The 26,003-nt window shown below is 48.3% G+C and overlaps 1 protein-coding gene across 9 annotated transcripts in view; it reads left to right on the top strand.

The window, feature by feature from the left end:
- Positions 1-26,003, top strand: part of gulp1b (GULP PTB domain containing engulfment adaptor 1b) — a 607,790-nt gene that overhangs the window by 559,357 nt on the left and 22,430 nt on the right. For 8 of the 9 annotated variants that reach the window (XM_085985908.1, XM_085985904.1, XM_085985903.1 and 5 more), the window contains one exon: positions 24,133-24,357. The exons of the other annotated variant lie outside the window; for it this stretch is intronic. In XM_085985908.1, coding sequence (XP_085842034.1) covers positions 24,133-24,357 — 225 coding nt within the window. The remainder of the gene's footprint in view (positions 1-24,132; positions 24,358-26,003) is intronic. 9 annotated transcript variants of the gene reach the window in all.

The following is a 26,003-nucleotide window of genomic DNA, read 5'->3' as shown; positions in this document are numbered from 1 at the left end:
CACCAAACAAAAAATGGGAAAATATTCGCCTGTTTCATCGACTTCAAGAAAGCCTTTGACTCTATATGGCACGAAGGGCTCTATTATAAACTTCTTCAGTGTGGAATAGGGGGCAAAGTCTATGACCTTATTAAATCAATGTATCTGAAAAACAAATGCGGGGTCAAAATTGGAGACAAACGCACCGATTTCTTCACCCAGAGAAGAGGCGTCCGACAGGGCTGCAATTTGAGCCCGACCCTGTTCAACATATACATAAATGAATTAGCAGACATGCTGGAGCAAAGCGAGTCACCAGGTCTCCGTCTCCTTGATGGAGAAGTGAAATCCCTGTTCTATGCGGACGACCTGGTTCTGCTGTCTCCCACAGAACAGGGATTACAGCAACAACTAGACCTACTTGACAAATACTGCCAAAATTGGGCTCTAACAGTAAATCTAAAGAAAACCAACATCATGATTTTTCAAAAAAGGCCCAGATGTCAGGAAAACAAATACCAATTTACCCTCAGTGATACCGCTATAGGACACACTATGAGCTACACCTACCTTGGTCTAACTATTACAGCATCAGGGAGCTTCAGCATAGCAGTGAATGCACTAAAAGAAAAAGCCCGAAGAGCCCTATATGCAATAAAAAGAAAATTCTACAACATCCAAATCCCAATCAAAATCTGGCTCAAAATATTTGACAGCATAATCCTGCCCATTGCACTGTACGGTAGTGAAGTATGGGGCCCGCTAAATCACCAAAGCTACACTAAATGGGAAAAACACACAATAGAAGCCCTACATGCAGAATTCTGCCGAAGCATCCTTCGCACCCAAAGAAAAACGCCAACAAATGCATGCAGAGCCGAACTAGGCAGATACCCACTGATAATAAACATCCAAAAACGAGCACTAAACTTCCTAAATCACCTCAAATCTAGCTCCCCAGACACCCTTCATTTCAAAGCCTTTCAGACCCAAGAGCTAAACCCAGAAAAGAGTCCCCTGAGTCAGCTGCTACTGAAACTAAGTACTCAGCCGGACCCTGACCAGCCCCAGACCAACACAGCCGTCCAAACACCAATCCGAGTGAACCAAATCATTAAACAATGCAAAGAAACCTACCTGGAACATTGGAACAAAGTAACCGAAAGCCAAAGCAGATTAGAATGTTACCGGGCTCTAAAAAGAGATTATAAACTGGCAGACTACCTCACGGCCATCAGAGACACAAAACAGAGACAGACCCTCACCAGGTACAGACTAAGCGACCACCAACTGGAAATTGAAAAAGGCAGATACAAGAAATCCTGGCAGCCTAGAGAGAATAGAATATGCGATCAATGTCTGGCCGGCGAGGTTGAAACAGAAATGCATTTCCTCCTAAAATGCGAAAAATTCAACACATCAAGAAACATATTATTCAACAAGCTAAGCCAAACAACCCCAGATTTCAAGGAATTGGATGACCTGTCAAAATTGAGATTAGTCCTGGGAGAAGGAGACAGACCATACCTTGGGGCCAAATATGTAACAACATGTCACAACCTGAGGACTGTTTAAAAGTAAGACTGTTTAAAATTAATATTGTTAAAAGTAATATTGTATGTACCCAACAAATGTCAAATCGATTGACACCTACAGAATGTTGGAAAACTGTACCTTTTTGCAATGTAAGCTTTGGCAATATGGTTCTCTGTAAACTTTCATGCCAATAAAGCATTTGAATTGAATTGAATTGAATTGAATTGAGAGAGAGAGACGGGGAGGAGAGAGAGAGAGAGAGACTGGGGGGGGGAGAGAGAGAGAGAGAGACTGGGGGGGAGAGAGAGAGAGAGAGAGACACGGGGGGAGAGAGAGAGAGAGACGGGGGGAGAGAGAGAGTGAGACGGGGGGGGAGAGAGAGAGAGAGACGGGGAGAGAGAGAGAGGCGGGGGGGAGAGAGAGAGACGGGGGGGAGAGAGAGAGAGAGACGGGGGGGAGAGAGAGAGAGAGACGGGGGGAAGAGAGAGAGACGGGGGGAAGAGAGAGAGACGGGGGAGAGAGAGAGAGACGGGGGAGGGAGAGAGAGAGAGAGACACGGGGGGAGAGAGAGAGAGAGAGACAGGGGGAGAGAGAGAGAGAGACAGGGGGAGAGAGAGAGAGAGACGGGGGGAGAGAGAGAGAGAGACGGGGGGAGAGAGAGAGAGAGAGACGGGGGGGAGAGAGAGAGAGAGAGAGACGGGGGGGAGAGAGAGAGAGAGAGACGGGGGAGAGAGAGAGAGAGACGGGGGAGAGAGAGAGAGACGGGGGAGGGAGAGAGAGAGAGACGGGGGGAGAGAGAGAGAGAGACGGGGGAGAGAGAGAGAGACGGGGGAGGGAGAGAGAGAGAGACGGGGGGAGAGAGAGAGAGACGGGGGGGAGAGAGAGAGACTGGGGGTAGAGAGAGAGAGAGAGAGAGACTGGGGGGGAGAGAGAGAGAGACTGGGGGGGCGAGAGAGACTGGGGGGGGAGAGAGAGAGAGAGAGACTGGGGGGGAGAGAGAGAGAGATTGGGGGGAGAGAGAGAGAGACTGGGGGGGAGAGAGAGAGATACTGGGGGGAATTTGCAAAATGGGACAAACACCCAATTGAGATCCTACATGCAGAATTCTGTAAAAGTATCCTCCGGACTCAAAAGGAAAACAGTAAACAATGCATGCAGGGCGGAACTAGGCCAATATCCATTAATAATCACTATCCAATAAAGAGCCACCAAATTTTGGAATCACCTACAAATGAGCAACCCCAATGCTATCACTGCGATGCCCTGAAATGCCAAGAGCTGACCATAAAGAAGAATACCCTCAGTCAACTAGTCCTGGGACTCAGTGAAGTAACTACTAACACTACTAACAATAACCAGCCACAGGACAGTGACAGCGTAACACAAAGACTTCGACCCAACACAATCGTCGCTAAGCAAAAGGAAAAATATCTGACATACTGGGCAGAAACAACAAAAACCCAAAGCAAACTCAATTGCTACTTGGCCCTAAACAGACAATACAACATAGCTGTGATGTGCCTCAATAATCCCGAGACTCGATGTTAGCGGAACAAAACAAGGCTTTTATTAACTTAGAAGATAACACGCAGTGGAGAGAGGTATCTTCCATCTGGAGCTCTGCAGTACTGGATATGAGGCCAGACTGAGCTGGCTTACATAGAGGCCAGGTATGGGCGGAGCCCTACACACAACACATTCCATACATTCCAATATACAATACAATGGTGAGGAGAAACCTGAAACCAACCACAGTCACAGGCAATACAATGGTGAGGGGAAACCTGAAACCAACCACAGTCACAGGCAGTGATGAATGGAATATTTCATCACAAGCTGATTACCTGACCATGGTAAAGGACAGCAAACTGAGAAAAATCCTGACAATGTACAGACTTAGTGAACATAGCCTGGCGATCGAAAAAGGTAGACACAGACAGACCCGGCAACCAAGGGAGGACAGGATATGCTCTCACTGCAGTCAGGGAATGGTGGAGACAGAGATGCACTTCCTCACAGCTTGTAGAAAATATCAGGGCATAAGGGAGAATTTCTACCCAAAATTTACAAAAATATGCCCGGAATTCAGAAAATTGAATGACGACCAAAAACTCCCATACCTACTAGGGGAAGAGAGAAGTTGCATAACACTGGCGGCACACTATGTTACAGCTTGCCATAAACAGAGGGACAACCACTAAAGTTAAGATAAGAGTATATATAAATTATATGAAAGTATATTTATACACTCAGCGATATATCTGTTTATACACTGTATGGATAGATCTGTATTTTTGTGAACAAACATGAATGTTTTCCAATGCTTTGGCAACATAAGATGTAACTTGTCATGCCAATAAAGCGATTTGAATTGAATTGAGTGAGAGAGAGACTGGGGGGGGGGAGAGAGAGAGAGACTGGGGGGAGAGAGAGAGAGAGACTGGGGGGAAAGAGAGAGAGAGACTGGCGGGGAGAAAGAGAGAGAGAGACAGGGGGGAAGAGAGAGACTGGGGGGAAGAGAGAGTGAGATGGGGGAGTGAGAGAGAGAGACTGGGGAGAGAGAGACGGGGGGGAGAGAGAGACGGGGGGAGAGAGAGACGGGGGGGAGAGAGAGAGATGGGGGGAGAGAGAGAGATACTGGGGTGGGGGGGAGAGAGAGAGATACTGGGTGGGGGGGGAGAGAGAGAGATACTGGGGTGGGGGGGAGAGAGAGAGACTGGGGGAGAGAGAGAGACTGGGGGGGAGAGAGAGAGACTGGGGGAGAGAGAGAGAGACTGGGGGGGAGAGAGAGAGACTGGGGGGAGAGAGAGAGACTGGGGGGGGAGAGAGAGAGACTGGGGGGGAGAGAGAGAGACTGGGGGGGAGAGAGAGAGAGAGACTGGAGAGAGAGAGAGAGAGACTGGGGGAGAGAGAGAGACTGGGGAGAGAGAGAGAGAGACTGGGAGAGAGAGAGAGAGACTGGGGGGGAGAGAGAGAGAGAGACTGGGGGAGAGAGAGAGAGAGACTGGGGGGGAGAGAGAGAGAGACTGGGGGGGAGAGAGAGAGAGACTGGGGGGAGAGAGAGAGAGACTGGGGGGAGAGAGAGAGAGAGACTGGGGGGGAGAGAGAGAGAGACTGGGGGAGAGAGAGAGAGACTGGGGGAGAGAGAGAGAGACTGGAGGAGAGAGAGAGAGACTGGGGAGAGAGAGAGATACTGGGGGGAGTGAGAGAGAGACTGGGGGGAGTGAGAGAGAGACTGGGGGGAGTGAGAGAGACTGTGGGGAGTGAGAGAGAGAGAGACTGGGGGAGAGAGAGACTGGGGGGGGAGAGAGAGAGACTGGGGGGGAGAGAGAGAGACTGGGGGAGAGAGAGAGAGACTGGGGGAGAGAGAGAGAGACTGGGGAGAGAGAGAGAGACTGGGGGAGAGAGAGAGACTGGGGGAGAGAGAGAGAGAGACTGGGGGAGAGAGAGAGAGACTGGGGGGAGTGAGAGAGAGAGAGACTGGGGGGAGTGAGAGAGAGAGAGACTGGGGGGGAGAGAGAGAAAGAGACTGGGGGGGAGAGAGGGAGAGAGACTGGGGGGGAGAGAGGGAGAGAGACTGGGGGGGAGAGAGGGAGAGAGACTGGGGGGGAGAGAGAGAGACTGGGGGGGAGAGAGAGAGACTGGGGGGGAGAGAGAGAGACTGGGGGGGAGAGAGAGAGAGACTGGGGGGAGAGAGAGAGACTGGGGGGGGAGAGAGAGAGAGAGAGACTGGGGGGGAGAGAGAGAGAGAGACTGGGGGGAGAGAGAGAGAGGCTGGAGGGGAGAGAGACTGGGGGGAAGAGAGAGACTGGGGGGAAGAGAGAGAGAGATGGGGGAGTGAAAGAGAGAGATGGGAAAGAGAGAGAGAGAGAGATGGGGGAGTGAGAGAAAGACGAGGGAAGAGAGAGAGACGGGGGGAAGAGAGACGGGGGGAAGAGAGAGAGAGACGGGGGGAAGAGAGAGAGAGACGGGGGAAGAGAGAGAGAGACGGGGAAGAGAGAGAGTGACGGGGGGAAGAGAGAGAGTGACGGGGGGAAGAGAGAGAGAGACGGGGGGAAGAGAGAGAGAGAGACGGGGGGAAGAGAGAGAGAGACGGGGGGAAGAGAGAGAGAGACGGGGAAGAGAGAGAGACGGGGGAAGAGAGAGAGACGGGGGGAAGAGAGAGAGAGACGGGGAAGAGAGAGAGAGACGGGGGGAAGAGAGAGAGACGGGGGGAAGAGAGAGAGAGACGGGGGAAGAGAGAGAGAGACGGGGGGAAGAGAGAGAGACGGGGGGAAGAGAGAGAGAGACGGGGGGAAGAGAGAGAGAGACGGGGGGAAGAGAGAGAGAGACGGGGGGGAAGAGAGAGAGAGACGGGGGGAAGAGAGAGAGACGGGGGGAAGAGAGAGAGAGACGGGGAAGAGAGAGAGAGACGGGGGGAAGAGAGAGAGAGACGGGGGAAGAGAGAGAGAGAGACGGGAGGGAGAGAGAGACGGGGAGAGAGAGAGAGACTGGGGGGGAGAGAGAGAGAGACTGGGGGGAGAGAGAGAGAGAGACTGGGGGGAGAGAGAGAGAGAGAGAGACTGGGGGAGAGAGCGAGAGAGACTGGGGGGAGAGAGAGAGAGACTGGGGGAGAGAGAGAGAGAGAGACTGGGGGAGAGAGAGAGAGAGACTGGGCGGGGGAGAGAGAGAGAGAGAGAGAGAGAGACTGGGGGGGGAGAGAGAGAGAGAGAGAGAGACTGGGGGGGAGAGAGAGAGAGAGAGATGGGGGAGAGAGAGGAAAAGGAAAAATATCTGTCATATTGGGCAGAAACAACAAAAACCCAAAACAAACTCAATTGCTACTTGGCCCTAAACAGACAATACAGCATGGCTGATTACTTGACCATGGTAAAGGATAGCAAACTGAGAAAACCTTGACAATGTACAGACTTAGTGAACATAGCCTGGCGATCGAAAAAGGTAGACACAGGCAGACTCGGCTACCAAGAGAGGACAGGATATGCTCTCACTGCAGTCAGGGAGTGGTGGAGACAGAGATGCACTTCCTCACAGCTTGTAGAAAATATCAGGGCATCAGGGAGAATTTCTACCCAAAATTCACAAAAATATGCCCGGAATTCAGAAATTTGAATGACGACCAAAAACTCCCATACCTACTAGGGGAAGAGAGAAATTGTGTAACCTTAGCGGCGCACTATGTTACAGCTTGCCATAAACAGAGGGACAACCACTAAATATAAGTAAAGAGTATATACAAATTATATGACTGTATATTTATACACTCGGATATATCTGTTTATACACTGTATGGATAGATCTGTATTTTTTGTGTTAAACCATGAATGTTTTTCGATGCTTTGGCAACATAAGATGTACCTTGTCATCATGCCAATAAAGCGATTTGAATTGAATTGAGAGAGACTGGGGGGAGGGAGAGAGAGAGAGAGAGAGACTGGGGGGTAGAGAGAGAGAGACGGGGAGAGAGAGAGAGAGAGAGAGAGACTGGGGGGTAGAGAGAGAGACGGGGAGAGAGAGAGAGAGAGAGAGAGAGAAAGACTGGGGGAGAGAGAAAGACTGGGGGGAAGAGGGAGAGCGAGACTGGGGGAAGAAAGAGAGGGAGAGAGAGACGGGGGGAAGAGAGAGAGGGAGAGACTGACTGGGGGAAGAGAGATGGAGAGAGACTGGGGGGAAGAGAGAGACTGGGGGAAGAGAGAGACTGGGGGAAGAGAGAGATGGGGGAGTGAGAGAGAGAGACTGGGGGAAGAGAGAGAGAGAGACTGGGGGAAGAGAGAGAGAGAGAGACTGGGGGGAAGAGAGAGAGAGCGACTGGGGGAAGAGAGAGCGACTGGGGGGAAGAGAGAGAGAGAGCGACTGGGGGGAAGAGAGAGAGAGAGAGAGAGAGAGCGACTGGGGGGAAGAGAGAGAGAGCGACTGGGGGAAGAGAGAGAGAGCGACTGGGGGGAAGAGAGAGAGAGAGACTGGGGGGAAGAGAGAGAGACTGGGGGAAGAGAGAGAGAGACTGGGGAAGAGAGAGAGAGAATGACGGGGGGAAGCGAGAGAGAGAGAGAGACTGGGGGGAGAAGAAAGAGACGGGGGGAAGAGAGAGAGAAAGAATGCTGGATTTAGTTCGGGATTAGCCTGGAGAGAGAGAGGGGGAAGGAGTGCCTCAGGCCTGGCCCGATGGACCCCTGCGAAGGAAGCAAGAAGGCGAGCTCTCCCTCCCTCTCCCACCCCCTCACTCTTTCCCTCCCTCACCCTCTCTCGCCCTGCCCCTCTCTCTTTCCACTCTCTCTCTCCCTGCCTCTGTCTCTCTCCCTCCCTCCCCCCCGTCTCCCTCTCTCTCTCCCTGCCTCTCTCCCTCCCTCCCCCTCTCTCTCTCTCTCCCTCCCCCTGTCTCTCCCTGCTTTCCTCTCTGTCCCTCCCTCCCCTCTCCCTCCCTAGTGCCTCAGGCCCGGACACTGAGCCGAGCCCCGGGACCGGGCTGAGGGGGGGAAAGGCCGAGTCCCCGGCCCGCGGGCGCAAATGGAGCCGGGACCGGGCCGAGAGGGGGAAAGCCCGAGTCCCCAGCCGCAAACGGAGCCGAGCCCCGGGACCGGGCCGAGGGGGGGGAAGCCCGAGTACCCGGCCGCAAACTGAGCTGAGGACCGGGCCGAGTGACCCCAACTCACCTCCCGCTAGGCTTCATCCCGCCCCACCAGCCTTTACCAAGATGGTGGCAATGGCTACGCTCGGCTCCGCCCCGCCAGCCTTTACCAAGATGGCGGCGATCGCGGGCCGCTGGTTTGGAATCGGGCCCAGCGGGACGGGCGGTGCCTAGCTCGGGCATGGCTGGCGAGGAGAGTTCGAGGCCTGAGGCCTGCAGGCAGCTCATCCACCGCCGAGGGGAGGAAAGCCCGAGTCCCTTTGCAAATGGATTTTATTTTCTTTTAAAACCAACTTTTTTTTTTTGCTGGAAATCTATATTTAATGTGTCAATACTAATGAATCAACAATTTCCTCACCTCCATTACCATTTTTTGAGCTTGAGGCCCGGCAGGTGTTAATGGCCGCCACTCATCTCAGCTCAGCTCCCGCTCGGCAGTTTGAATGATTAGGCCCCGCCCACAAATGCCATGAAATGCCCCCCAATTGGTCAACCATTATGTCACTCAACGCTAATGAGCGGTAGGATTGGTCAACCGCTAATGAGCGGATTTTGTCCTTTTTTTGAACGTTTTTTGTATAGTGTCCGAACAATTTTTATCTGACCAAAAAGTAAATACGCCTATGAGACTCCCCTAATGATAAGCTTTCTTTTGATATAACATGCGTGTAGGTACGCTCTATAACTTTTGAGTGTATAGCAGACAGACAGACAAACCAACTTTTTTATTTATTTATATATATAGATAGATAAATATCCATAGCAGCTGCATCCTGTCGTGCAACCATCATGGGACCTCTGACATTCACTGCACCAAATTTCACAGGGTCAGTGGAAGTTCCCTTAATTTGCGTAGCTTTAGCGGGCACCTGATAGGGGTGTAGCAATGCCACCCACGTGTTCTCGGGATGCTGCAAACTGTGGCTGGCCTATGAGAGTGCCACGGTCAACCACCTCAACCCGAAAAGAAATCCACAATGTTCAATCCGCCCCAGGTGTGGCCAGATCTCATCAGTTGCCGATGATCCATCAGACCTTTTGAAAGGTTGGGACACCATGAACTCTCATCGTTTGGAGTCTTCACCTTTCTAGCCATGCCCCTACTGCGGCAATGGCTTTGTTTGGCGTGGAAAGAGGCGTCGCTCCTAACATAGGACCGGGACCTGATGTAACCCGTTTTCAGCATAATTTGCGGATGTTCAAATGCGATTCCGGTGGAAGTGTGCTGCAAGGGCCACGGATCTTCGCACCCCCCCCCCCCTTGTGTACAGCATGTGTTTGCAGGGAGCCCCACCTCAGAACTGAATGTCATAACTTAAAAGTGCTTGTCACATCTCAAAGGTGTTTGTCGGGCAAAAAAAATGATTGGATCAAATATTATATATTAATATAAAAGACCACACAATCAGAAGCCACTGTTCCTTAAGTGGAGGTATTGATTTTGTGAAATCTAATTTTGGTTAGGAACAAGCTATCTGTCTGCAAGTGGCAATAATCAGAAGATAAACCAATCACTACTGCCAGTTATTAAAAGTCAGTAACCAACAAGTACCATTAAATTGATCAAAATATTTTTTCAAATTGGTTGAATCAACCATCGTACCTGGATACTGACCCAACATATAGGTGCAGAGACTGAGACAAGAAATAAATGCAGGAGCCGACTATTGAGACTGGGGCACAAGGAGAGAATAATTCCTAAATTAAATATTGACATAATTGTGGGATTATTAGTGTATCCTGAATGAAATGATCATGCAAATATTTCCTGCTTGATTCTATACCAAGCTGGATCTTTCGACACTAAGCTCATGTGATGTCAGTCAGCAATGGAACACAGACAAACTGGCGTCGGCCAGTTCTTAAAGGGGAGTTCTGACGAAAGGTCTTCGACCTGAAATGTTAACTCTGTTTCTCTCTTCACAGATGCTGCTTGACCTGCTGAGTTTCTCCAGCATTTTCTGTTTTTATCTTAAAGGGGAGGGTTGATTTTGCTCTCCATCCACATCCTGCTCATTGCAGCCTTGAATCTCGGCCTGGAGAGACCTGTACATCAAATCTGCTGGAAAGAACAATGGAGACCCCCAGGGAAAGAGCTCAGAGTGCAGCCCCCACAGTCTCTTCTAAATAGATACAAGGAAGGGCAAATCAAAATGAACCTGCAAAGTGCTGCTCAGTACCCAAAACTCCTTCACACAGTGTTGAATCTCTCCAGAAGTCTCTCTCAGAATGCGTGGTGCAAAAATGTCACCAACAAAAAAAGGCAGGAAGCGCTCGCCTTTAAATAGCACTCCCCCAGTCCCTTCCTGACTGCAAAACGCTCCCCTCAACCTGTCGTTGCTAGCGACAGGCGGTAAGGCAGGGGGCGCTACCGGGGCGTTGTGCACTCGACTGATGTCACGATCTGCCGGCGCAGGAGATCGTGGTGGTAGTGTTTAGCGCTGCCACAAAATGTCTAGTTAATTTCACGAGTGGCGCAAACATCGCCGCGCCCGGGCGCTAGTTGCTTTGTGCCCCATTAGCGCCCTGTTAAGGCGCTAACGGGAGGCGCAAACCAACTGAATTTTTCCCCCTTTGTTTTATGTTTCACAAATTATATATACATGAAGGTAATGGATTGTGACTCAAGTTTGTAAATGAATTAAAGAGTTGTAGGAACGGAGGTTCCTATCCGAATAATGGAGTTCGACTCAGTGAATCAAAATAACAAAGTTTAATAAACAACGAAGTTAGCTGGTAAACTACAGGAGAAGGTGTACACAGGTCTGTTCAGGTTGCAAGGCCCTCGACGACTGCTGGAAGGTTCTGGAAGCTGACGTCATGACGTCATTGCGTTCTTCGCGTCACTGGCGGTCACGTGATCGGCGTCATGACATCATCACGCAGAGTGCAGGAGTACATACAGTATAGTTAACAGACAGTTTAAAGGTGCAGTCACCAGCTGCACTACACTGTAGTTAAAGGGATTATTACTAATTGCCCTGAGTCTCTTGGTGGCTCCGCCACAGGCGCCCCCCTAGAATTCTCTTTAACAGCCAGTGTCAAACGAGCAGGAGGTTTGATGAGCCTGCCCGAACGACGACGAAACTCAGGCAGCGGAGGTGGAACGTTGGGAAACGAGCTGGTGCTTGGCTGTGTCTGCAGCGGTGCATCAGGTGTAGAGGAAACAATAGCAGGTGGTGTGGGCAAGGATGAGGCAGATGCAGGCGGTTCAATGGCGGGCCGTTGCATAACTGGTCTGGCGGTCAACGGTGGTCGTCCACGGCGAGGTGGCTGGGCAGCCACGACTGGTTCACTCTGATCTAGATGGGCTGGTTTAAGTCGGTCGATAGAGATGGTATCGGACTTGCCGCCCACTTCGACCGTGAAAATTTTTTCTCCCGATGAGATGACACGAAACGGCCCAGCATAAGGCAGTCTGAGTGGGTCTCTGTGGCAGTCCTGCCGAATAAATACGTAATCAGAGCTCATGAGCTCTGCCGGGACATGAGGCCTCTGTAGGTTGTGATGCGAGGTAGGAATAGGCAGGAAATTCCTGGCCGCCTCGTGATGCTGGAGGAGCTGCTGAGCTGCAGACCACAGTTCAGTGTGTGGAGGGAGAAAGTCACCTGGTACTCGAAGTGTCTGACCGTAGACTAGCTCAGCCGATGAAGACTGGAGATCATCCTTGGGGGCTGTGCGGAGGCCTAGCATCACCCAGGGGAGTCTGTCCACCCAGTTGGGTCCACGCAAGCTGGCACGGAGGGACGCCTTGAGAGATGGATGAAACCTCTCGCACAGGCCATTCACCTGCGGATGGTAAGCGGTGGTACAGTGCAGCTTGGTACCCAAGCCCTGTGCAACTGCGTTCCACAACTCCGACGTGAATTGCGGACCTCGGTCAGAGGAGATGTCGGCTGGCACCCCGAACTGAGCCACCCACGACGAAATGAACGCCCTGAAGACGTCTGCTGCAGTGGTAGCGACCAAGGGAATCGCTTCCAGCCACCTGGTGGTACGGTCCACCACCGTCAGGAGATGCGTGAAACCCCGCGACACGGGAAGAGGACCCACTAAGTCCACGTGTACGTGATCGAAACGTCGTTCTGGCACCGGAAAGGTGGCCACTGGAGCCTTGACATGATGATAGACCTTTGATTTTTGACACTCGACGCAGTTGTTTGTCCAGTCCCGGACGTCCAAATGCATTCCTTTCCAAACAAATTTGCGGGACATGAGCCGTTGTGAAGCTCGCATCCCCGGGTGCGATAAACCGTGTATAGCCTGGAATATTTTCTTACGCCATTCGACCGGTACAATGGGCCGGGGCACTCCCATGGATGTGTCGCACAAGAGCGTGGTGCCTGCTGCTTGAAACTTAACATCGGCTACCTGCCAACTGGAAGGCGTGGACCGAAACGCCTGTACTTCGGGATCTGCCAATTGATCTAACGCCAACCCAACGAAATCGATGCCCAGGTGAACTGCCTGGACTGGAGCGCGGGAGAGGCAATCAGCCACGAGATTATCCTTGCCGGACACGTGCCGTAAATCCGTCGTAAATTCGGATATAAATGTGAGGTGGCGCTGCTGCCGAGCTGACCAAGGTTCTGCCAGTTTGGCCATCGCGAAAGTGAGCGGCTTGTGGTCCACGAACGCAGTGAACGGGCGCCCTTCTAGGAGAAAACGGAAATGTCGGATGGCCAAAAACAGGGCCAGCAACTCCCTGTCAAAAGTGCTATACTTTCGCTCGTTCTTGCGCAGTTGGCGGCTGAAAAAGGCTAACGGCTGCCAAGTCCCGTCGACCCATTGTTCCTGGACCACCCCGATGGCGTAGTCGGAGGCATCCGTAGTGAGGGCGACTGTCGCGCCCGGGAGTGGGTGTGCAAGCATAGTTGCGTCTGCCAACGCCGCCTTGGTGTCGAGGAATGCCTGGTCCATCTGCGATGTCCAAGTGATAACGTCCTTGCCCGACTTCCCTTTGAGTGCTTCGTACAGGGGCTGCATTAACTGGGCTGCCTTGGGGACGAAACGATGATAAAAATTCACCATCCCCAGAAACTCCTGAAGGGATTTGACTGTGTGAGGCCGCGGGAATGCCGTAACTGCCTCTACCTTGGTGGCCAGTGGAACGGCGCCTTCTGAGGTAATCATGTGCCCCAGAAAGTCAATACTGGTTACCCCAAACTTGCATTTGGCTGGGTTGATGATAAGGCCATGTTGGCTGAGACGGGCAAAGAGTGTGCGTAAATGCACCATGTGTTCCTTCGAATCCTTGCTGGCTATGAGAATGTCATCTAAGTAAACGAAAATAAAAGGCAGATCCCGTAACACAGAGTCCGTTAGCCGTTGGAAGGCCCGAGCCGCGTTTTTCAAACCGAACGGCATTCGGAGGAACTCAAACAGCCCAAACGGAGTGATGACCGCTGTTTTGGGGACGTCTTGAGGGTGCACAGGGACTTGGTGATATCCGCGGACGAGATCCACTTTGGAAAATACGGAGTTGCCCGCCAGCTGTGCTGAAAAATCTTGTATATGGGGTGTTGGATACCTGTCCGTTGTAGTGGCCTCGTTTAGGCGTCTGTAATCACCGCAAGGCCGCCATCCGCCGCCTGGTTTAGGCACAATGTGCAGTGGGGAGGACCAAGGACTGTCGGAGCGTCGGATGATCCCGAGGCGCTCCATGGTCTGAAACTCAGCCTTTGCAGCTGCAAGCTTGCCGGGTTCTAATCTTCGCGCCCGAGTGTAAACAGGCGATCCTGTTGTGATGATGTGATGCGCCACACCATGCCTCGTGATTGCAGCCAAAAAAGCCGGCCTGGTGAGCTCCGGGAACTCGCCGAGCAGGCACGTAAACCCGTCCTGCGATGGAACCGCACAGGCGACCGACCAGGACATGGCGGTGCTGCGGTGGCAGGGCACCGCGTGGAAAGTGGACGCATTAATGAGTCGGCAGTGTTGGATGTCGACCAGAAAGCCGTTGGCACAGAAGAAATTGACCCCCAGGATAACCTGCGAGACCTTAGCTGTGATAAACTCCCACACAAAACTGTCTGGCGAAGGTTAAATTGACTGTCTGTTTTCCGAACGTGCGAATAGCCGCGCCATTAGCTGCCACGAGGGGAGGACCGTGCCCGCCGGATTGTAGATCCAGCTTTGAAGCTGGCAGAATACTGCACTGGGAACCAGTGTCACACAGGAATCGTCACCCCGTCATGGAATCCGTAATGTAAAGGAGTTTTCCCACTGAACCGGCCGCCATGGTGACCTGAATGTGTTTTTCAGACCCTGCTGTCCGTCTCGAAAAGTGCGGGCTTGCTGAAGTCTTTTTTTTCGGGGAGAAACTGCAGGGAGGACGGCATCATCGAGATTTGGTGCCAAAACGTGCGTGGTGCGCGCACCAGCCTGCTGGAGGAGGGCTGGGCTTTGCTCGCGTGGGGGAAGGGCACCTTGTGGCTGCACAACACTGCTGTGTAACCGTAAATATCTTGTCTGCCTCTGCAGCGAGCTCAGCACAGTGCGTGATGGCAGAATTGGCCAAGGCCGCTTGAACTGGTTCAGGTACCTGGCAGAGGAAGAGTTCGCGGAACAAAAAGCATTGGGGCTCCGAACCCAAAAGCGTGAGCATCTGGCTCATCCGTTCCGATGGTTTTGAGCCCCCGAGGCCGGGCATAGAAATAAGCCTGCATGCGCGCTCCGACTTATTGAGATCAAACACCTATAGCAAACGAGTTTTTAGAGCTTCATACTTGCCCTCAGCCGGTGGATTGCCAAGGAGGTTGACGACCCGCGAGGCCGTGGCGCTGTCGAGAGCGGAGACCACGTAGTAATGACGGGTCGAATCCGCTGTAACCTCCCGGAGTGCAAATTGGGCTTCTGCCTGGAAAACCCATGCTGCTGGTTGCTGTTCCCAGAACTGCGGCAGTTTGAGGGCGACGGCATTCGTGTTCATTATGGAATCTCAACGAAAGTTGTCCGACGAGATCGGGGTCACCAATGTAGGAACGGCGGTTCCTATCCGAATAATGGAGTTCGACTCAGTGAATCAAAATAACAAAGTTTAATAAACAACGAAGTTAGCTGGTTAACTACAGGAGAAGGTGTACACAGGTCTGTTCAGGTTGCAAGGCCCTCGACGACTGCTGGAAGGTTCTGGAAGCTGACGTCATGACGTCATCGCGTTCTTTGCGCCACTGGCGGTCATGTGATCGGCGTCATGACATCATCACGCAGAGTGCAGGCGTACATACAGTATAGTTAACAGACAGTTTAAAGGTGCAGTCCACAGCTGCACTACACTGTAGTTAAAGGGATTATTACTAATTGCCCTGAGTCTCTTGGTGGCTCCGCCACAGAGTTTTATAAAAAAATACAATCCATCTCCCATGGCATTTGAATTTAGTGGGAAGGAGAAAACTAAGTTCAGTGTGAGGGGTGGGCAGGAAATCATTTTTAGTCGGTCTGAGGTTCTGTTGTGCAGATCTCTGCCTTATTTCAGGAAGCTAATGGCACAATCTTTGTGCTTGCGCTGAGATGATGCTCCGTGCACTCAATGCGGTGTGGGTTAAATATTTTGGGACACAATTGTATCTATTACATGAGTGATTTGTTGGATTTGCTTCATTTTGATCACTTCAAGAATGATTTTGACTTCTGAATGTTTACATGGCTTTTTATCACGTCACTACGGAGTGGGCCTTTGGCGTATCGGTAAGCATCCCCGCCGCTGGGCCAGAAGGTGTAGGGTTTCGAACCCCGCTCCAGACAGTCCCGGCAAGTGGAGTCGGAGCTCCGGCTCTAAATTCTGGGTTGACATCCAGCGGGATACTTGCATCCGCGGGTGTGGGTGGCCTCCCCCCCTCGTATGGGTTGTGGGAGCCCGTAAAACCCTCCCGCCATAGGACTAACCACCCTAATGGCTGGTATGAAGATGGTTACGGTCACGGAAGGAGCGTTTAACGCAGCCAGAAATCCTTCCACTACTTCATACTGTTCCCCAAAGGGAACAGTTTGTAGACACGATAAGAAGAAGATCACGTCACTAACTGCTTCGCTGTTGTGAGTCAACACATTCACTTTGATAAAAGCTTTCATCTGCTCCGGCATGCTGTCTTGTTTACTCTCAAAATATGATCATTCACTTTGTTTTCTCCATGTGTTTGTTTGCTTGGGCAGTTTGTAAACATGATTTTAGGTTTATATAAATATTGAGATTATTGCAGCTGCTCTTTGGGGCTGCTCCATTATAATCAGTTAGTTACATCGCGTTAGTTTACGCTGCCAACTACTGTTCCTGAGACCACTCATGGTTTTTAATATACAATGGATATGCAAGATTTTGATTTCAGTCAAAAAGAAGGAACTTATATTTATATTGTGCCTTCGCATCTCTCAAAGGTTTCAGTGATTCACATAAATGAATTACTTTAAAGTACACTCATTGTTGTTATTTGGGAAAGTGCAGCAGTCATTTTACACATGTCAAAATCCAGATTGAAATGAATGACCAGTTAATCTATTTTCCTGGTGTTGGTTGGTCAGGATAGTTCTGTTTTACAATATAAATACTTAAGGTAAAGTTGTATCCCAGATCTCAGCTTGGGAAGCTGCTGGTTTTCCAATTTAACATTTTTAGGCGGTACAAACTTCTTGACTAATGAAAATTAAGGACAGTCTTATGCAAAGTAATTCTCTTACCAGCTAGAAGGACAAGGGCAGCGGGCACATGGGAACACCACCACCTGCAAGTTCTCCCCCAAGTTACACACCATCCTGACTTGGAAATATATTGTCGTTCCTTCATCGTCGCTGGGTCAAAATCCTGGAACTCCCTCCCTAACGGCACTGAGGGAGTACCACCACCTCACAGACTGCAGCGGTTCAAGAAGGTGGCTCACCACCACCTTCTCAAGGCCTTGCCAGCGACACCCACATCACAGGAATGAAAAAAAGTGCTTTGGAGTTAAAAAAAAAAGCATGCATTTTGACTTATGGTTTACCACATGCAAATTCATTATAGCAAACATGCTACCAGAGATAAACTGAGTTGGGCCCCAGAAGTTCTCAGCAAGAGCAGAAGCAAACCAGGGGAAGAGACATCTGCACTTTCCTTAGCCTGCTCAACAGCAACATTAGCAGAAATCTGGCAACTGGTAAACGTTCGGCCTCTTTGTTGAAGAAAGGAACTTGAATTGAGAAGCCCTAAAAAAAGGATCCAAAAATAGAAGTAATATTTAAACATATTCAAAGCAACCTCAATTAAAGTCTGTTACACGTATGGAGATGTATTGAATCTGAACAGAGTGGAGAAAACAGCATACCAATTCCTTGGTTAGATCGAATAAGAATGAAGAAAGCAGACCAAAAATAAGAAGGTAGTCAACTCACTTTTTATACACAGAAAGAAGGAATAAGAAGTTCAAAAAATCATAATCTGGGTGAAATAATTGTACTGCTTCTCCCCACCATATCCTTTCAATATTAAAAACTTAATGCAGTATTGATAATTACACTCATTTAGAAATAACATCGAGAAAAAGTTCTTTTTTTAAACATTTTTGTTTATAATAGCTAATACTAGTAGAGTTGGCACTCGTTGACTACGAATGTGCAGAGAATCTAGCCCACGATCACTAATCCAGGATTCTTTAGTGACTATGTCATCCCTATTGTTTGTATATTCAGCTACCTTATAATGCTGGGTGCAGTAACTTGCCCAAAGCTACTAGTTTCCCCCATCAACTAAATGATAAAATGCACTGCGGCATTCGAGTGAATTGTAATTTGAGTGCAACTATGTGCAATTACTGAAAATATCTTTTTATAATTCAATGCTCTTGACATAACTTGAATTATTCTTGCTGATCGCAGCCTCACATTTTTGGTTATTTTAGCTTGACATAATGCTTTAGGATAGTGAATGCATGTTCAAATCCCCTTCCTTCAAAAGAGCAGGTTTAGACAAGTCCAACAAAGGACGGCTCTAATACTTAGGTTGTTTAACTATAAAGCAAGATTGGCAGAATAGAACAAATTTTCATTTGAGATAAGAATGATAACGTATGATCCAGATCTTTCAAAAGTAAAGGTTTGGATAATTTAAATGCAAGTCGGTTATTGATGTTGGATTATGATTGCACAACTAGACACGTCCACACTTTGCAGACACATGGGGGAATTTTGCTAGCCCTGGAGAGGCAGGTATGGAGGCGGGACTGCCGGGAAAATGGCAGAAACTGGGAGCGGGTACCGAACCTGGAGCGGGTACCGAACCCGCCTCCGTGCCATCTTCCCAGGAGGCAGGTCCCCGACTCGCGCAGGGACCCGTCTCCTCCAGGCGGGAATGGGATTACAGTCAATTAACTGCCTGTTAACAGGTAGTTAACAGGCAGCATTGAGGCTTATCCCCATTTTACCCCTGCAAGTGTGGGCTTCCCTACGGCTGCGAACCTCGTCAGGGTCAGCGAGGCGAGCAGTGGGCCTGCGGGGGTGAGAGGTGTCGAAAAGTCTGCTGTGGAGGTGAGTGATGGGTGCAAGTGTGGAGAGGTATGAGAGGTGAGTGTAAAGTGTTAGAAAAAGTTTACTTACCTTTTCTTCCTGCAGGCTTCAACCCTTGGGGATCTGGCAGTGCCTCATCTCAACAGCAGAGATGACAGAATGGCTGCTGCATTCTCAGATGCAGCAGCCATCTGATTTCTGCCGAGGAAATAGGTTTTGGTGAGCCTTCAGTGCAAGGGCTCACCATAGAACAGAGATTGTAAGTGTTTCTCAAAGCTGTCAAACGCTGACAATTCATCTGTCAAAGATTTTCGACAGATGAAACTTCATACGCTGACGTCCTCTATCACCGGCTTTCCCTTAATTGGCCGGACATCGTTGGGGGCGGGACTGAAACCCGACAACCAGCAACCCCACCCCCAATGCGTCCCCATTGGCAAAATCCAGCCCACAGTATTTTGGACTTAAATACACTTGTCTGCATTTGTGAATGTAGATCGTCTCCGTGCCTCATTCCCAGCTTCACTCACACTCCTTCCTGAAGCTGCTTCTCTGGGGGATCAAATCTACATGGTGTGAACAGGAAGTCTTCACCTTGCAATAGTTTTGTGATGTCAGGAACTTCTGCCCACGGTGCATAGCAGAGTTTAAATTTCATCAGAGTAGCATCAGGTAGGGATGTGTGGACAACTGGGGAAGAACAGTGGGGAGAGTGGAAAAGAGATAAAGGACTACCAGCATAAACTGGAGGACGGGGTGGAAGAGTTCAAGCTGAATTGGGGAGAAGTGGAGAACAATGCCTCCATGAATTGGGAGGAAAGGGTGAAGATGGCCTCCATATCTTTGGAAATATTGTACAAACAATTTTAAAACAACTTATCAATCAGATTTAGTGCAACTAAGTATTCTCAGTAGTCTGCAATTGCTATGCAAGAAATGAGTGAAAATCCTCCATAACTTTGCCACACTTGTCCTTTACGTGAGTGATGGAATGTTGGACATACCTACAGCTTAAGTGATGATCACCCACTGTACTGTGAGTGTAACTATAGGTTATAAACCTGTTCTCAAGGCTGTTTTGAGTTGATAGCTTTTTTAGGCTGTGTCTTTTTGGAACTGTTAGTTGGGTTTTGCTAATTTCTTAGGTTGTCATGTATACCAAATAATCATTCCTTAAAAGATTAGGGCCTAGAAATTCGGTGGCTCGCCAGGGCGCCGGAAGTACCGCCTCGGAAGGAGTCGCGAGCGCCCGCCGGAACTTCAGTTTGAGCACCCCAAACGGAAGCGCGGCGCTACTGGAGGCGCCCCCGCATCCGTCTTGGGGCGCTGCAACTGGAGTTCGCAGCGCAACGTGCCGCAGCGCCACACGCTGCGGCACGGTGCGCTGCAGTACTGCAGGCCTTCCTCCCCTTCTTAAAGGGGAGGGGCCTGCTGCAGCGTGATCTAAGATCGCGAGTGCCGGCAAAAGAGCCCGGCACCAAGGAGAAGTGCCGGGCTCTTGGGAGACAGCCGGCACAACGCGGGGAGGGGTGCTCAGGAGGCCGGGGACGGCTGCGCGAAGAGGTGCTGGCAGGTGGCCAGCAAAAAAAAATGGCCGCACCTCAGCGCCTCTACCGCTGCAGGTAGGCCCCCCTGAACCGGTCGCAAATTGCAACCGGTGTTACAGCAGGGGGCGCTACCAAATTTCGCGATCGGGGCAGTAGCGGGGCGCTGCGCACACCGATGACGTCATTGGTGGCGGCGCAGCGCTAACGGCTAGCGCCGCCATTAGCGCCCCGCTAAATTTCGCGGGAGGCGTGGCCAGTGGCGCTAAACCCACTAAGTGCCCTCTTTGGGCGCTAACTGGTGGCGCAGCCCACCGAATTTCTCGGCCTAGATTTTTTTCCCCCCCCTCCACAGCAAGATAGCTCTGTGCAATAGACACCCATCAAAAGTCTTTGATGCTGCAGCTCCCCTAATAGCTCAGTGTGTGGTGCTGTGTCATACAGACCAGGAAGAGACTTGGTTCAATCCCATGGTCTGTGCTTGGCTTATCTTAGTTGGGGCAAGAAATGTAATTTCCCTGAGATGCAGCATCCATTGTGAATAGTGTAGGTTTTGATGTAAGATTGATATTTTGGAGGTTATGTGGATACTTTTCTGGATAGAGAGACATTTTACTGAACAACATCTTGGAAGTTTTACTTGTGGTTAGTCAATACCTTCAAATGATTAAATAGGTTTGGCGGAGCGATTACAGACTGACTGTAGATGGGCCAGATATGTGGCATTCTCTCATTCCATGCTGTCTTATGTAGTTTTTAACTTTTTTTTTAAGGAATACTCATGAGACTCTCTTTAAAAAGGATTTTTACTTTATATTGTACTGACCACAACAAAACAAAATTGCACAATTATTGAACCTGCTTAGCAATGTTTCACAAAGTGCTATTGGTGAGTTGCGCAGTTGAGGCAGAGTAAACACTCAGATGCCTTTCTTCTCAAAGACTTTTATTGAATAGTTATTAAACATTAATACAAAAAGAAAATACTGCAGATGCTGGAAATCTGAAATAAAAACAGAAAATGCTGGAGAAATTCAGCAGGTCAGGCAGCATCTGTGAAGAGAGAAAATTGCTAAACATTGACAGTTTTGCTTGGGAATCGTTCATAGGGTTGTGTTGTAACAACAAAAAATGTACAAAGCAGATTGTTTTTGTGGTTAACTCAATTGGTAAGGGAATCAGTGATCATGTCAGAGGCAGTACATCAGAAAATATTATTGGCCTGGATTTTGCGGTCAGCAGCGAAGGAACGGCACTCACCTTTCAATACACTGACAGCTGCCCACAGAGATTTTGCAAGCGTTTGAGCGTAGCCGTGCTCTCATCGGGCATCTGATCCAGCGCGGCGCCCTCTACAGGGGATCTGTGGCGTCTGTGAGCAGGGCAGGAAACAGCAACGCTCATCAACCAATTAGATTGAAGAATCCTCACTGAGACACGCAGAGCCTAAACCAGGAAGTATAAATTGGATGTAAATCATGTACAGAAAGCAAAATAAGAATTGGAAAGAAAGATGGGATTAAGAGAGAGAGATAAAGGAGACTGACAGAAAATGTTTTTTTTTAATGTTTTTCTGAAATCTCCAACACTAATTAAATTCTGAAGGAATGAGATTCCGTACTTGTAAAGTTAAATTTTCTGGGCCAGAGAGGTTGTTTGGCAGTAATTATCACTTATCACGCAGTTAAAAATTCACTTACTTCTGAATACACCAGCCCTAACTATTTCTGGTATACTTAGTGGGTAAGTACCCCAACTTCACACCCTTGCATTGATTTCAGTGCCGAGTCTATCGGCGAGGACTGTTACAGCGCAGCCTCTGGAGGAGCAGGGTATCTCTGACAGCAACTTCCGGATATCTGCGTTTAAATGCGCATGTGCGGACGCTGGAAGTTGCTGTCAGATTTACTCCATCATGGTGAGTGCTGTTAGCCTCACCGTTATTATCAAAGCGAAATATGGACTGTTGAAAATGTTGCCCTTATAGCGCACTTCAGTTTCGAAGCTTGTAATGTCCAATCTCTCATCTCTGATGTTTCTTGTAATGTTAAGGTACTGGCTCTGTTTATTTATCTATGAACATGAATTTGTTAACCTCAATAACTTAAAAGCTCTCAAAAAAAATCAAAATATATTGTGATCAGTATTCAGGTGTTATTTTGCCCTATTTATGTTATATTTATGATCTTCAGTGTATTTTTTATGGGTACTTTGAACAATTTAAATATAATTTTAATAGGGCACTGCAATAATCCCAGTTTCTATATTTTTCCCCTTAACATGGCACATTTTCCAATTATTTAAATATGGTGAAATGAATGCTGATTTCGTTCTGCTTAAAACTTTATTTCCTACAGCCCTGACATGGTTAAAGGGGAAAGAATGGAAAAAAAAAACACAGCTGTGTTCAATTTAAAATTGAGGGAATTAGAGTGGGCTGAAAGTTGAAAAACAAAAAGATCTGGACTTGAATTGTTTAGCAACGTTAATGTGCAAGTTCAATGGTGGTAAGAAAATTTAAAATTAGAGTGAGTGAGTTTAGCAACCTTTGGAAGGCAATGTGTACTGTGACTTTTTCCAAAAACTGCACGCAATGTTTGATATCTTGAAGTATGCAGTTCTCACCGGTGATCTAATCACTCAAGACAGCACAAGATAAATTTGACTGGAGCCTAATGTGTGAACTACAGGCCCACTCTCAGTAGTTGCAGTGTAGACTGGTCTGGTTGAAGTCAGTGAGCTGCTGTAACCACTTCACAGTTTTGCAGTTTTCTCACTTTCTATTGAATTTGCACAGTTCATTTTCAAAGTGAGATGCACTAGAGGGGTCAGTGAAGACATTACATGGCTGATTTTCCTCTGCTTTGAAGCCAGAAAATACTTAACACTCGGGTGCAAATCAGAGGAAAAAGGATGGGACCAATGGTACCAGGTCAAAGAGATAGGTCTGCACCAGGGAAAGATTAAGCATATTAAAATGACTGGAACTCACAACTATAGACAGATCAGGAGTTGTACACCAGAAGTGTGATCTGCCTGAAGTGCCCAGGTAGAGATGGAGGGAGGGAAATCAGCCCCTGAATGCTGTTAGACTTTTAGACTACTTCTGCCCCCACAGGATTGATTGCTGTTTTTCAGCTCACAGTGCAAAACTTGTTTCAGAAGCTGACTGGCGTCCAAATGGCTTGGCTGACCCAATTAATCTTTGGTTTATTAGGTGATTACTTCAACAACCGCTGTACTGGGTCATGACAGAACTTCTACATTGGTGATCTCGCCTTAAAGTTTAATAGGAAGTGTCATTTGCAGGCGATGCTTGTGGAATTTATCAATATCTTTCACATCATGCTGATAGCATATCCGTTGCAACAGAGTTGATCACACTACCACGTTATATACCTCCAGCTTCTAATGTTACCTCCAGCTTCTAATGTTGAATCTCTATACTGTTTGCAGTTTAAGGGTTGAAGGAGTAGTTTTTCCTTATTCTGTTTGTTAGTACTTGCTAGTACAATCGTTAGTGATAAATCTAATGGCATGAGTGAAAAGTGCTATACCTTTTTAAAAAATTGTACTAAGAAGGAGCAAACGCTTTATCTTCCCAGGCCAAGCATTCCCCATCGGGGACTTAACTTAGTTATACTAACTCTTGTATCCAATCCTATTTCCCTGATAATATGACAAAGTTTCTCTCTACCTTTTCTAAAGGATGGATGCGGAGTGAATGGATCAAGGGTACACTACCCTAACATTGGAGAAAAATTTTACATTTTTCTGCAAAACACCATCATATTTCTTATTTTATTGTAACAATTGAAGTGGAGCAATTTTGTTACATTAACAATCTGATGCATGTTTAAATGAAGCATAAAATTGTACTGAGCAGAGCTTGAAAATTGTACCAAATGAACAAGTAAATGTTAATGTCTTGCAATCAACAATTCCTTCTCTTTTCTGTCATTTTCTTCACAGCTGTTGCACATCAGTTCCAGTAACCAAGTACAGTTGTGTCAGAGGCCATCAACCCTCTTCTGGTCCCATAACATGGAAAGAGTGTCATTTCCTGAAATAGCCTCTTTTACACTTACCCCAACAAGCCCCTCTGGCTCCAGCTTAACAGAGGGTCTACTAACACCACCTTCACCCAAAAACACTCTTCAACAAGCAGTCAATGGATTTAGTATTCCACGACCTCGTGTAATTTTAACATGCATGTTTTCTGCTAGTTAAAATAAGCAATGCAGTAGAAATGCTATGCATGACTCATGAAGTCAATCATGATGTGGAGAAGAAATGCAGAGTTTCTAACATACTGACTTATACAGTTTCCTAATAGCTTAACAATTTTGATTTGAGGCCTATGCATGTAGTATAGTTTTATTTTGATGAGAGAACTGTTAACTGATAATGCAATTTGAATATATGTGCCTGTAAATACACAGTTGAATAATTCAGAAGTCTGTACGTGGGACTCCTTTTCACTCCTTGTACACACCATCAATGCACAGAAGTTAAACCACCCAATTGTGCATGATGCAAGAGGTACTGTGCATTACACAACTGAACCAATAGCTTGCTAAGCGGCCATATCCCATTTTCTGCTCCATACAGCTAGTTGATTAAAACTACAAGAAAATCTTTTCAATAAACCAGTTAAATTACTGTCATTACAATGAAGTGTTCAGCAGAATTATTTTTAAATAAATGGAAAAAGCCAGTTTTATTTTTTTAAAAGACCTCTATTCTCATTTTTAAATATTTTATCAAAATCCTGTAAGGTAGAATGGTGGTGCAATTGGTTGGAATATTTTCTTTTCATTCTGTTTTGGATTCAAATCCAAGTCAAACAGCTGCATTGTTAAGAGTAATGTTTTATTTTCAACAGTCAAACTCCCACACAGTGGGCCTGAGTGCAGGACACAAAACTGCCTCAAGTTCTAAACAACTGACATCAACCTGGAAGTCTCACTGAAGCAAGCTTTCAGTTTCAATAGCTTGAAAAACAGAAAATTACTAAAAGATGCTCGTGAGCTGACTTGAGGCGTATCATCAGAATGGTGTCTGGGGATTGCACTTGGTCATCTTGACCTTTAAGGACCACATCTGGAGTACTGTGTACAGTATTGGTCTCCTTATTTAAGGAAGGATGTAAATGCGTTGGAAGCAGTTCAGAGAAGGTTTACTAGACTAATACCTGGAATGGGCGGGTTGTCTTATGAGAAAAGGTTGAACAGGTTAGGCTTGTATCCGCTGGAGTTTAGAAGAATAAGAGGTGACTTGATTGAAACATATAAGATCCTGAGGGGTCTGGACAGGGTGGATGTGGAGAGGATGTTTCCTCTTGTGGGAGAATCTAGAGCTAGGGGTCAATGTTTAAAAATAAGGGGTCGCCCATTTAAGACAGAGATGAGGAGAATTTTTTTCTCAGATGGTCGTGAGTCTTTGGAACTCTCTTCCTCAGAGGGCAGTGGAAGCAGAGCCTTTGAATATTTTTAAGGCAGAGGTAGATAGATTCTTGATAAACAAGGGGATGAAAAGTTATCGGGGGTAGGTGGGAATGTGGAGTAATCAGATCAGCCATGATCTTATTGAATGGCGGAGCAGGCTCGAAGGGCCGAGTGGCCTACTCCTGCTCCTAATTCGGATGTTCGTATGTAACATAAGAAATAGGAGCAGGAATAGGCTACTTGGCCCCCTGAGCCTGCTCTGCCATTCAAAACCACTTCCCTGCCCGCTCCCCATAACCCTTCACTCCCTTATCTTGAAAAAATGTGTCTATCTCCACCTTAAATGTATTTAATGACCCAGCCTCCACAACTCTCTGGGGCAGAGAATTCCACAGA

This window comes from Somniosus microcephalus, chromosome 4, assembly GCF_052327205.1.
Source record: "Somniosus microcephalus isolate GS21.2 chromosome 4, FLI_Smic_1.0, whole genome shotgun sequence".
In the NCBI taxonomy this organism is placed as follows: Eukaryota; Metazoa; Chordata; class Chondrichthyes; order Squaliformes; family Somniosidae; genus Somniosus; species Somniosus microcephalus.
This window is presented reverse-complemented; position numbering and strand designations above follow the sequence as displayed.